The sequence below is a fragment of the Rutidosis leptorrhynchoides genome, chromosome 2 (assembly GCF_046630445.1).
Source record: "Rutidosis leptorrhynchoides isolate AG116_Rl617_1_P2 chromosome 2, CSIRO_AGI_Rlap_v1, whole genome shotgun sequence".
Lineage (NCBI taxonomy): Eukaryota > Viridiplantae > Streptophyta > Magnoliopsida > Asterales > Asteraceae > Rutidosis > Rutidosis leptorrhynchoides.
In genome coordinates, this window is record NC_092334.1 from 24,136,764 (window position 1) to 24,150,803 (window position 14,040).

The 14,040-nt window shown below is 32.3% G+C and overlaps 2 protein-coding genes and 1 long non-coding RNA gene across 3 annotated transcripts; 2 read left to right on the plus strand and 1 right to left on the minus strand.

Annotated features, from left to right (window-relative positions):
• The first annotated feature begins 2,903 nt into the window (after positions 1–2,903).
• On the plus strand, positions 2,904–5,222 carry LOC139890635 (uncharacterized). The gene is made up of 3 exons (XR_011773416.1): positions 2,904–3,162; positions 3,255–3,304; positions 4,956–5,222. It is a non-coding gene; the product is annotated as an uncharacterized lncRNA (long non-coding RNA).
• Positions 5,223–5,667: 445 nt separating this feature from the next.
• On the plus strand, positions 5,668–9,113 carry LOC139887710 (receptor-like protein 7). The gene is made up of 4 exons (XM_071870772.1): positions 5,668–5,728; positions 6,353–6,637; positions 6,798–8,922; positions 9,050–9,113. Exons 1-4 carry the CDS (start codon positions 5,668–5,670, stop codon positions 9,111–9,113), a joined length of 2,535 nt encoding a protein of 844 aa, XP_071726873.1.
• A 103-nt stretch (positions 9,114–9,216) lies between these two features.
• Positions 9,217–12,999, minus strand: LOC139894287 (uncharacterized). The gene is made up of 5 exons (XM_071877505.1): positions 12,647–12,999; positions 11,097–11,276; positions 10,900–11,026; positions 10,531–10,644; positions 9,217–9,983 (listed from the first exon to the last, which is right to left on the minus strand). The coding sequence occupies exons 1-5, from the start codon at positions 12,995–12,997 to the stop codon at positions 9,868–9,870; spliced, it is 888 nt and encodes a 295-aa protein (XP_071733606.1). The 5' UTR covers positions 12,998–12,999; the 3' UTR covers positions 9,217–9,867.
• Between the last annotated feature and the right edge of the window lie 1,041 nt (positions 13,000–14,040).

Below are 14,040 nucleotides of genomic sequence, written 5' to 3' on the forward strand. Positions count from 1 at the left end.
ATATATATAATTCACACAATCTTGTTGTTAGTGGCGGGACTTGAACCCGACTACAAAGGGGTAAAACTAGTGCCATGAGGTAATAACTGAAAAGAAAACCTTATTTTTTAGTAAAAAAAATTTTAGCGTGATCTTTTTTCTAAAGCCGGACGGAGTGAGCACCCTCTTTGGCATACACCATCTTCCGCCCTGCTTGTTGTCCTTTTGGTTTTCTTGACTGAACATCTGTTTTATTGGAATTTTTGCTGAAAATTAAGTATAACTTTGACAAAATAAAAGACATAAATCTCAAACTTCTTCATATGAAGTTTCATTGATGATGCGTTTCTCACTTGCATTGTATGTGCAGTAATAATACAACAATGCAAACAATAATTTAGTTGTCCTTTTTTCACATGTAAATAAACTTGAAGAATAAGTCCATGTAGTGGGTGCTGTCTTGTCTCATATCAATGTCAAGAAATGTGGTTATAATTATAACGTGTTAAATTTCACCACAAATACTTGTATGCAGGAAGCTTCGTTGATGGTATTGGTTTGCATCATCTCAAACTAAAGTTTGATTCTTTCCGCTAGTCGACCCACATTTATAAAACCGGTTCGTATCCATATTGATAAGGTTTGAACATGAAACATCTTTTGTGGATGTTAGGACCCCAACTACTAGTCTATCTTGAGATGGTTAGGTGAAATATTATCATCGTCAATATTATATATATTGTTAGGGTCTTGAGCTCAAAGTTTCAGCGCAACAAGCTATGATTCATAGGCCCGTAGGAGTAAGAGTTGTTGCAGTCCAATAAGTAAGAACACTTTGCACCTGAGAATTTGGTAATGGTCAATCAGATAATATTGGGTCAAGAGAAAAAATAAGAAACATGGGCCCACATACACAAGTTTTTGTTTAGTTACTAGGAGTAGAAAAGACATTTTACCTTGTACGTGGGTTTTCTTTATGGTTAGTAGTAGCTAGAAAGTAAGAATGCTTTGTACTTTTTTACTCCAATAGCTTTGTCATGTAAATAAAAAAGTGTGTAGTGAAGTTGTTTTTTATGTCTTCCTCACCACCAACCAAGGTGGTCATAATCGGAAAAATCAGAGCTCTCAGCAATAACTCGGATTCATGTCGATTTCTGGGTCAAAATCCAATTTATTGAATTTCTCAGTCAAAATAAGTTTTGTAGCTATATATTATATTATGTATTATAAAAGATTATATAAATATAAATGATTATTTATAGCTATATATTATATTATTATGTATCATAAAGATTATCTAAAAAGTCTAAATTTTATACATATAAGTTGTAATTCTTTCAATCCAAAAATTTGTTTGAAATCCAACTGACCAATCAGAGCGCGACATGTGGCTCGAAAATCACATGTGATTGAAAAAGATGATAAAAAAAATGATATAAAAAATTATATCAAAAAATGATATAATTTTTTTTTTCGGGATTTTGTTTTTTTTTTTTAATTTAGCATGTCAAACTCAATCACATGTGATTGTAAAACCCACTCACATGTGATTCTGCATGTCAAATTCAATCACATGTGATTGAAAAAAAAAAATTCGAAAAAAAAAATTTCTGAAAAAAAAATTTTTTTTTTTAAAAAAAAGTTTGAATTTTTCTTTTTTCAATCAAATGTAATTGTCGCGCCACATGTCACACTCTCATTGATTCCTTAGATCTCAACTTAACAGTTGATTCATTTGAATATTCCTCTTATACATATATATTCGAAAATTTATATTTATATCTATATTAAAAAATCAACGTTATTTAACAACCGATTTATCCCCGAGTTCTCCGAGAACTCCCAAAAATTGTCTGTCCGAGTTCTCCCCGAGTTCCGTTTTTTCAACCTAGCCACCAACTGATTGTTTATATTTCCTTTGTATTAAATCAGTTTATATGCAACTATTATATGTGTGTGTGTGTGTGTGTGTGTATATATATATATATATATCAACTATTTTATGTGTGTGTGTGTATATATATATATATATATATATATATATATATATATATATATATATATATATATATATATATATATGGGCAGGATCAATGGGGAAGTAACCGATCGGGGGGAAGCAAAATTTTTTTTTTTCGTTTTTTTTGAAATTTTTTTTCCCGACATCAAGATCACACGAAAATATGAACATTTAGAAGAGACACTTCGTGATGAATGTTATTATTTATGCGGGAAAAAGATCGACAAAAATAACATTCGAGATAATATTGTTCGTGAAGAATATAAACGTTTTTTTTTATGTTTTGTGAAGTAAAATTTAGCCCGAAACCCAAAACACCAAACCCTAAACCCTAAACCCTAAACTCTAAACCGTTCGTGTTAAAAACTCAATCTAAATCCTAAATCTAAACCCTAAATCTAAACCCTAAACCCTAAATTTCTAAACCCTATAAACCCTAATATCTAAACCCTAATATCTAAACCCCAATAGCTAAAACCTCAAAATACGCTCGAAAAACACGATAATTGTTATATATTACTTCTTCGAGCGTTTTCCCGCCAAAATATAAACATTTATCACAAAGTGTCTCTACTAAATGTTCATATTTTCATCTCATCTATAATGTTCGTGAACAAAGTTTTTTAAAAAAACGAAGAAAAAAAAGTTTTTGCTTCCCCCGCTCCCCCCTCGAATGGTTACTTCCCTCTTGATCCTACCAATATATATATATATATATATATATATATATATATATATATATATATATATATATGAGAGTTCAATTGAGAACCAAGAAATATGTGAGAACCGCAAGAACCAATGTAAACCGTTAGATTGGGTAGATCAGTGGTTGCGATTAAATATATAATTTATTAATTGAAAAATAGTAAATTAACACAAGTAAGGGTATTTATGGAATAAAAAAAGGACGGATCGTTCAAAATTAGTCTATAACTTCAACATAACTGTATGTGCAGTTGAGAAAATCAAGGATGTCGGTTTCAATTTTCAAATTAAATCATGATTGAAATTCCTTTCTTCACTAGATTAACATTTAAATCCCTAATTTGGAGCGTACATATCGATTCGAAGTTGAATATTTTTGAAAAAAGCGCTGCAACTGGATCGGAAACATTCAAAGAGTCGTGAATCAAAAATCAGAAAATCATTCAGTAATAAAGGTCAGATTATGTTCCTTTTTTAGGTAACAATTGATAGTATATTAAATTGTTTGTTTACTTATTACAATGATTTGTTTTGTTTAAATTTATAGGGTCATGGATAGTGAAGCAGAATTCTCAAAAAATGAACAAAATGAGTCAGGTGAGAAAAATTGTTGATTACACTTAATAATTTCTTGCGATTTGTTGGTAACATCATGGGAATATGTTAACTTTTAATTTATGAATCTTTGTATTATTTGAGTTAAGAACATGAGATCAGTTGTTAACATTTGCCGAATTTTAAGAAAATTACATAAGCTTTATGAATTCTAAATTATCAGTTTACAATTTTGTAATTGGTTGATGTGCATATTAGTATTTTAGGTATGTTAATTTTGTAACATGTAAACATGAGTTCAGTTGTGAAGGATGTGGTATTCTTTGGTGTGGAGAAGTTAACATTCTATTGTTACAGTTGTTAATGATATTTGATTTGGATGGATACAAATGTTAACATGTATGTAAATGGTAAAAAATTTTGGTATTAAAGGTTGTGAGATTTTGTACATAATTGTGTATGTGTTAATTTTTTTGGATGTTAATATTTGGACATTAGTTAAGTTAAGGACTAGTTGAGGTTTTTGCACATGAATTTAGTTTACTTTTTCTTTAGATTACATGTGTTTAGTTTATAATATTGTTCGTAAAAAAACAAGGCAAGTGTTATGAATGCTACCTTATTTTGTGATGATGAAGTTTAGTTTGATACAAACACTGTTAGTAGTTGATATGCACATTAGTATTTTAGGTATGTTAATTTTGTAACATGTGAACATGAGTTCAGTTGTGAAGGACATGAGTTCATTTGTTAACATGTGTCGTAATCTTTAGTGTGAAGAAGTTAACATTATATCGTTGCAGATGTTAATGATAGTTGATTTAAATGGATACAAAAGTTCACATGTGTGTAAATGGTTAAAATATTTTGTATTAACAGTTGTAAGATTTGTTCATAATTGTGTATATATGTTAATTATTTTGCATGTTCACATTTGTACATTAGTTAACTTAACGACTGATTGAGTTTTTTTGCACATGAATTTAGGTTTTATTATTTAGATTACTTGTGTATAGTATTTAATATTGTTATGCTGTAAAAAAACAAGGCAAGTGTTGTAAATGCCACCTTATACTGTGATGATGAAGATTAGTTTGATACAAACATCGTCAGTAGTTGATATGCACATTATTATTTTTGGTATGTTAATAATTCAACATGTTCAATTGTTGTTGGATTCATTTGTTCACATTAGTAGTTGACATGTGTGAATGTGTGTGGTTTGCAGAAGTTTACATTTATTTGGTATAGTTGTGTGTAATTGCTGGTTTGGTTGCATAAGATGTTATATGTGTGTATATGGTAACATTAGTGTTTTAATTGGGTAAAATTAGTTCGTACGTCTATATATAATTTTCAGTGCACATGTTAACATGTGTTATATGTTCACAATTCTTAATTGAAGCTGAAAAAATTATTTGATATGGAGTCTATATGTTATCACTTTAAATGGCAACATTTATGAAGTAAACGATTGTGAATTTTACCATTTATGAGCTATGCTTAAATGTTATTTAGTTTATTTGTTAAAATCTATGCATTGTGCACCCTAATACAGTTATGTGTCAATTTTTTAGCAATGGATATAAGTGAGATAATGTTGTTATGCTAAGTATTTTAATTTTGTTGTGTGTTCACATTTGTGAGCAGTATTCATACAGTATGTTAACTTATTTGTGTGACCTACTTGTAGGTATTGAGTTTGTAAAAACAAATGATCAAGGCAACAAAAAACGTTCAATATATGTGCTGCTCTGGATTGATTAATGGACGAGACTTGAACGTGTCAATCATTTACGATAGCATAATGAATATTACGATAGCTGGGCAGCAGCTGATGTTCATATATATTATCCATCATACTTCTATGTGGTTGGGTCTCAAATTTATGTTAAAACCGTTTTGTAAATCATGAGTGAACACTATAAATGTCAATTATAAGTTATGGCAATATATATAAAATGACATTTTTTAAATATGCCCAGAAAGAAGTAAGTGTTAACAGTTGAAGAATGTGTTAATGTGCAGGTGTTGATGTTGATAACAAGTACAGCCATGTAATTAAGGAAAAAACAAGTTTAAGTAGTATAGTTGATGTTGATAAGTCAAAAATGAAAATCTATGTTGGTTTATGATAATGTGATTAATGTTAACAATTGTATACATATTGTATCAAAAATTAAAATTTGTTATTTACTACAAAATACCATAAACATAATCTTGCACAACCTAGTCCCATTCAATCCCATAAAGATACATCGAAATACACGACCAAACGTAAGATCCAAATTCAGACACAAGAAAGCTACACAGTGACCAATTTGACCAATACGTTGAAAATAATAATAGACTTATTCCATAAGAAAATTACATCACAACGAGGCATGCACTTGCGTATTTGACCCATGTCAACACAACAACACAAAGTTGACTCAAAACATCAAAGAATAAGGGATGCTTTGCAGGGTCATAAAAACCATAACACACAATATCTAAACATTTCTATCATGGTAACTAAAAACATTTTCATCATGAACCGGAACAAAAAAAAGCACTCCAAATCATAAAAAAAAAAAAAAAAACATCAATTATAGTAAGTCAAATATGCTGGTGACATATAAATATTGTAATAATGTTACATGGAAAAAAATGTTCACATGTGATCAAAAGAGGATATCTGCACTGCTAAAAACATCTTCTAAATTAAAACGTTACGTACTCCGCTTCTTTTTGAGTTTCAGTTCTTTCAACTTCGCCTCTTTCATCTTATGCTCTTTCATCTTATGCTCTTTCAGCTTCTTCTCTTGTATCTTTTCATGGTTGCATGAGTCGTGTTCATCCTGAATTTCTTCACATTTTTTACACTCTCGAATCTCTCGTTTGCATTTCTTTACATACTTTTCTTCTTGACCAACCAAACGTTTTCGGTGAGAACCTGAATCTTTGTTTTTTTATGTTTGTTGAAAGAATAAACAAAATTTTTTTATGTCTGTGACATAATGTGTTATAATTTTTTTTTTTAATAACAATCAACACAGTAACAAGTCAACAACATCTAGCATTAACGATGATATATACGAGTCCCAACAGAAATCACACTTCTTAGTAAATTGGAGTCTCTTGATCTCTCTTCAAATTTAAATGATTTTAATGTTGAACCTCAAGTTTTGATTAACATCATGCAAAATACTACTAATAATTTAAAGGAACTTTCGCTACACGAAGTTAATATCACTTCAGATTTACCTACTAATCTCAATATTTCCTCTTCTTTGAAACTACTAGATCTTGGCTCCACGTATCTTTATGGAAGACTACCTTGTAACATTTTTAATCTTCGATCTTTGGAAAAACTCGACTTGTCATATAACTGGTTTAAGGGACATATTCCTAGGCAAATTTCTCTTCTTCCTAATTTGTTTTTTCTTGATCTATCTGCTAGGAGTAGTTCTGATATTCAAATGGAACCTTACTAGATCTTGACATATTCCTAGGCAAACTACTTGTTTGGAACACCTATCTCTTGCTTTTGTTAACATCTTTGGGGCTTTACCTAATTACCTTAATATCACTTCTCTGAAATCACTCGATCTTATCTCGACTGGCTTGGATGGAAAGTTACCTGATAATATACTCAATCTTCCACAGTTGCGAAAACTTGAAATATCATGGAACGAGAATCTGACGAGTCCGTTTCCTACAATTAACACAAGCACTGTCACTCGTCTTGAGTTTTTAGATCTCTCGTCCACCAAATCATCAGGAGAGATACCCGATTCAATCGGTCATCTCAAGTCTTTAAATTACTTATCTCTCTCGCGATGTGGTTTGGTGGGGTCCCTTCCGAAATCCTTGGTCAATCTTAAGCAACTTTCTGCTCTAGATTTGTCATTTAACAACCTAAATGGATCATTGCCCTTGTGGTTTAAGAATCTTCCTTCTTTAGATAAGATAACACTAGATTACAATATGTTCAGTGGAACTGTACAGTTTGAGTCGTTTCCTCTTCGATCATTAGAACACCTTTCTCTCAGCCATAATCAGTTTGATGGTCTGATTGATCAAGGACCCACTCTACATACATTTCGTCAACTCACCAACTTTTTTTACCTAGACCTTTCATTCAATAACTTTAGAGGTAAATGGGAGTTAGACACATTGTTATCAAGCCTTCCAAACCTTACAGATCTCATTCTTTCCAATAGCGGTTTATCTGTCTTGACTAATAGTACTGTCAATCGTTATGCCAATCTCGGTATTGTAACCTTAAAATTAGCCTTTTGTAACATAAAGGTGTTCCCTGTGTCCTTACGAGCCATGAAAGATCTTATGTACTTGGATCTATCAAATAATCTTATAAGAGGCGACATTCCTGAATGGGCAGTTGAGATGGGTGGAAATAGGCTGAGAAGTTTAGATCTTTCAAATAACTCGATAACAGGCTTGCCTCGGCGTCTATGGGAGGGATTATATTTTATGTATCTACAGTCCAACGCATTTCAAGGACCTTTTCCACTTTCCGTTTGCAGCTTGAGCGAATTAACAATTCTGGATATGTCCAATAACAGCTTTGGTGGAGCGATCCCAGAGTGTGTGGGAAACGTTATTGTCTCTGCTGTTACGATTAATTTGAAGAACAATCATTTTCAAGGAACTATTCCAAATGTATTCGAGAGCTGCGGAGAGTTAGAAGGGCTACTATTGAATGGAAATCAGTTAGAAGGAGAGATTCCACGTTCGTTGTCCAAATGTCAGTTTTTGAAAGTACTTGATGTCGGAAATAACCATTTAAATGGAACATTCCCTGGCTGGTTAGGATATCTTCCAAAACTGCAAGTTCTTATCCTTAAATCGAACAAATTTAGTGGTCCCATTGTAACCTCATCGACAGTCGAATCTCAATTTCCAAGTCTACTAGTTCTTGATTTATCTTATTATGAGTTTGTTGGTGAGCTACCACGAAAATATTTTCAAAATTTCAATGACATGAAGAATGTGTCTGAAAACAATACAAAACTGGAATATTTGGAATCTGGTGGCAACTATTACTCGATTGCTGTAGTGTCCAAAGGAGTGGAGCAATTTATATCTCAAGTTTTCATTCACTACACAATTCTTGATCTATCAAACAATAGATTTGAAGGAGAGATCCCAAACATTATCGGAAGTCTTACCTCATTGATAGTGCTCAATATATCTCACTACAAACTAATTGGTCGAATCCCACTTAGTCTTGGAAAACTATCGAAGATTGAATCACTAGACTTATCTTGGAACCAACTCACGGGAGAGATCCCTCGAAGCCTTGCAGACTTGACATTTCTCGAGTTCTTGAATCTCTCTCAAAACCATCTCGAGGGACGCATTCCACAAGGATCACAGTTCAGCACGTTTGAAGGGAACTCGTTTGAAGGGAATGAGAAACTTTGTGGCCTCCCTTTGCCTAACAAGTGTGAGCGGCCATTCAAACCACGGATCGTAGCAGATGAAGATGAAGAGAGTGGATTTACATGGAAGGCGGTGATGTTAGGATACGGTTGTGGAACTCCACTTGGAATAGTAATAGGATATATAATGTTGACAACGAGAAGAGTAAAGTGGTTCAATGAAATTGCTGATGCTGTAGAGCATATGATCTTGAAGAGCCGAAACAAGAGAAGGTATTTGCGTAACAGGAAATGAGATTAGTTTCTGAAAGTTATGTGAAATGCCTTTCCTATGCAGGTTATTAATTAATTATTATGCATTGTTATAGTAGTAGCTTCTAAATCTATGCTGCATTTTTAGGCCACTTGATGAGTTTACTTGGTGGCAGGATGATAATGTGAATGTATATGTTGTTGCATCTTAATGGTAATAATTAAGTATATTTACAATAAGTTGTTACTTTGATGAATGGTGATCAAATATGGAACCATTGTAGATACACAAATGTTAGCAAGAATGCCCTTCTTTTAAAACTAGACTACATATTCAATTGACAATTATATACTTGTTAGCTTAAGTGCGAATACTAGCATTCCAACAACTTTCACACAATTTGCATGACCCTAATATAAACTGTGGATTTGTGTATGACGTTTTGGGTTCTTGCAATGGGTTGATATGTTTATCTCAAGGTCATGTAATAACGAAACTTCATCACGTGAAACCTTTGACAGAGCTGAGTATGATCATGTAAATGGTAACTACAAGGTGACTGATTATGAAGTTATCGGTCTGAAATGGCTTTATTTGAGTTGTTTTTCTTCTAAAAGATGCACCAAAACAAAATGGTTCTAAAATGACCCGTTTCGTCCAATCCATCATCATAGAGCATCTGAAAAATTCTGACTTATTCTTCAAGCAGGCCTTAAAAAAAACAGGTCTTCTGATTGTGATTTCAAAAAATCGCTATCATGGTTCTTTAAGACCATGGTAACCCGTTCTGAAGGGTTATGAACAATTATTTTCACGATACCAACTTTCTAGGATTTTAAAAAATAAAAAGAACATGATCATATCAACAGTATGGATGGAGTTATTTCAGCTGTTTCTAGATATAGTAATACCAAATACTGAAAATATTTTGGTGCTAAAGGTCATTTTATAAACGAAGGATATCACTAACGCTGAAAAGAGATAGAATACGAGCCAGTATTTGGATCTTTCACTGCTTTGAAGTTGTCCACGCTCATCCCAAATTTTCCTAAAATGGTGTTCCCCATATCTTTCAACTTCCCTGTACAAACATATTACCCAGAATAATCTTATTTGGAGAAAATGAAATATAAAAACATCAAGTAAAGAAAGCAATTTTGACCCATTGAACTAAAACGGGTCAAATACAAAATCTAGCCAAAACAGGAATAGGTTGGCTACAACTCACCAAAGGTAATGCATACAGAAATTTTATCAAAGTTTTGAGGTTTTCTATTTTTTTGTAACCAGCAATAGCAGATTACTTATATGAACAAACGAGAAAGTACTTGCAGGTCGACACGAGTACCCAGTTTAATAGATTGGGGCATAAAAGTACGAGGCTACTTTTCATTGACGACCCGATTGGTCATATACCCCCTGATGTCCTTTTATCAATGTCCATTACACTTCAAATGAACTTAGTTGAGTTTATTTGCAAGAATAATCGCTAAGTAAAACTCTATACACGTGCTATTTATAAATAAATGTGGCAGATCAAAGCAAACAATTATAATAATGAAGTGTGCAGTAGCAGAGTTTATACATGTTAAAACATTAAGATAAGAGTATGGTTGACTAAAGCTTACCGAGCATTTCTTCCTTCATTTTTTCACGCTTCTCTACTGCTAATGGTTCTAGACGAACAATTGTTCTCTTAGATTGATAATTTGAGGGATCCAACTCTAGAATTTTCTTCATATCTGCAAAAGAACCCATAGGTAACTTATATATACATATAACCAAGTCCTACAAATTATTATAATGCTGACACTACACCTATTACCTATGTTGCTATGCATAATAAGCCATATTGCATAATATATCAACTTGAACTTGTCCAATTCCATTTTAGGCAACCTAATTCTTTTCTAGATTCTTCTAAGTCATCAATTCCATTTTTTTTTTTTTTTAAATCAGAAATATGTTCGAAAAAAATATAAAAACTAATTACTCACCAGCAATAGCCTCATCATAGTTATCAAGCTTTTCATGAGCTTCCCCTCTTCTAATCAGAGCTTTCATGTATGCTGGATTTAGTTCCAATGCTTTAGTACATTCTTTAACTGTATCCTCATACTTGCCCTGTTCATGTATTCAAGCATTAACTGTTGTAGTATATAAATTTTATAAGGATTAGATGTTAAGAACTTACCAGTTTAAAGAAACATGTAGCACGATTGTTATGACATATCGATCTAACTTCATTTGAAAAGGACGTCTCAGGTGCAAGTTGGATAGCATATTCATACTTCAATAATGCTTCTTCATACAAACCATCTCCAAATAACTTATTCCCTTCAACTTTTGAGTCATTCATTTGCGCCAAAACTTTCTGCAAGTAAAAGACAACAAGTAAAACTAAAGTTACTCTACTCGTTGGTATATTCGAGAGAAAATGCAACATGTAACCTTAACAGTCCCGGTTATGTTATGTTGCTTTCTCTAAATGTGCCATGTTTATGTGTGCAGAACCATTAGGTCCATTATGTTTTATGTTTCAACAATATCTCCAAGTTCATAACCATCAAATTGACCGTTGATTGCATGACCCTTCCCAAATCCCAGCAAACTAATTTCCCATACTAATCATTCTTTAGATCAGTGGTAGGATCAAGGGGAAGTAACCAATCGGGGGGAAGTGGGGGGTAGCAAAATTTTTTTTTTTTTTTCGTTTTTTGAAAAAACTTTGTTCACGAACATTATAGATGGGATGAAAATATGAACATTAGTAGAGACACTTTGTGATAAATGTTTTTATTTTGGCGGGAAAACGCTCGAAGAAGTAATATATAACAATTATCGTGTTTTTCGAGCGTATGTTGAGGTTTTAGCTATTGGGGTTTAGATATTAGGGTTTATAGGGTTTAGATATTAGGGTTTAGAAATTTAGGGTTTAGGGTTTAGATTTAGGATTTAGATTGAGTTTTTAACACGAACGGTTTAGAGTTTAGGGTTTAGGGTTTAGGGTTCCATAAACCCAAAACACCAAACCCTAAACCCTAAACCCTAAATCGGGCTAAATTTTACTTCACAAAACATGAAGGAAAAAAAACGTTCACATTCTTCACGAACAATACTATCTTGAATGTTATTTTTGTCGATCGTTTTCCCGCCTAAATAATAACATTCATCACAAAGTGTCTCTTCTAAATGTTCATATTTTCGTGTGATCTTGATGCCGGAAAAAAAAAATTCCAAAAAAAACGAAAAAAAAAAAAAAATTTGCTTCCCCCCGCTTCGCCCATTGGTTACTTCCCCATTGATCATGCCCCCTTTAGATCATATACTTCCATATCATGAGGTCGTGTAAAAATAAGTGTTTATTAAATTAAGTCCCCTGGCCCGTGATACTTTTCTTTGATAGTTATTCAAAGAATAGCTTTAATTTTTTGTTCACCTTTAATCGATCTTCACAGTAAAAAGTATGTATTTGTGCACCAAGATGAGCTATATGAGAATATATATTAGAATACTCATCCTTAGCTTATTATAAGTTTCTATACCATTTCGCTAGAGCGAAATGGTTCAATAATGCCTACATTTGAAACTGTAAAATAATGTTTAAATTTAAACAACACACAGCAAAAAATTAACAGATCTTTAGCCAACTAATCACAAAATATACTGATACCTAAAGCATAAAACGCTAACTTCATATAATTTCCATAAAATGTAACTTCAAAAGTAGAAAAACAATCGAACCTGCTTATATTCATCATCATTAAGTGCATCTTCAAAACTCTGAGGGTTTACAGCCGTAGATACATCTTCCGGTTCACCTTCCTGATGTTCACGTTCAACGACGTTCTGTTTATCGGTAACATCAGCCACCACCGCATCGTCATCGGCAACTTCCGTCTCGCTTGCCGTTTCGTATCCGTCGGATGCGTATCCTGCGTCGGCGGCTGTAGGTTTGTTGTCGGTGATCGGAGTTAGTTCGTCGGCGTTTAGTTGATCTCCTGAGCTGGAATTAATACCGATGGTGGTCGCGGCTGATTTTGAGGGTTTTGATTGGATGTCATCGGTGGAAGATAGTGGCTCAATCACTACCATTTTGTGCGAAAACGTCAGAATTGGAAGTCCGTTTGTCGTGTTTTACAGGATGAATATTAGCACGTGCCAGTAACGTCGGTGTTTTTCTCCAAAAAAAAAAAAAAAAAAAAAAAAAAAAAAAAAAAAAAAATGAAAAATGAAAAATAAGCTTATTATTATTTGACCATGTTACATAAATGATGTTGTTTTCTACACATAATTTTCTTCAACTAAATTTTAATCAAATTAACATAGAAAATCGGTCTACTACTCTACTCCTGATCAATATAGTAAAGATATTGCAAGCACAAGGTTTGTTTCAAATAAAAAGTGTGATTAAGAATATTAAACTATTGTTATAAAATATCTAGATTTTGTTATAAAATATCTAGATTGGATGTTAATTTTATTATTATTATATTTCTTGCATAGTAATATTTTATACTATAAATAGACATGTATGGTAACCATTTAAGGTGCACCATTTCTCTTGAAATATCAATATCAATATTTCTTCTCTCCTTCTTCTCTCTTTTTCTCTCTTTGTTCTTATAACCATTAAAGGTAGTTATAAACCTACTAAATTATAACACGTTATCAGCACGAAAAGCTTAGTGTAATTAAAAGATATCTCAAACGATCACGAATCACTAATCAAGGTATGAAATTATTAATAATTTTCAGACTCGAATATATCAAATTTTGGACTACTAACATTTATATTTATGTTATTTAAGTTATATATGGTCGGTTATACCACCTGAATTATATTTCTGTAATCTAACTTTTACTAACTTCACTAACATTTATATTTATGTTATTTAAGTTATATATGGTCGGTTATACCACCTGAATTATATTTCTGTAATCTAACTTTTACTAACTTCACTAACATTTATATTTATGTTATTTAAGTTATATATGGTCGGTTATACCACCTGAATTATATTTTCTGTAATCTAACTCTTATTAACTTCACTAACATTTATATTTATGTTAATAAGACCTCATGATTGTACGCAACACGTCATTTGACAACACGGTACTTTATGTACGCAACACGT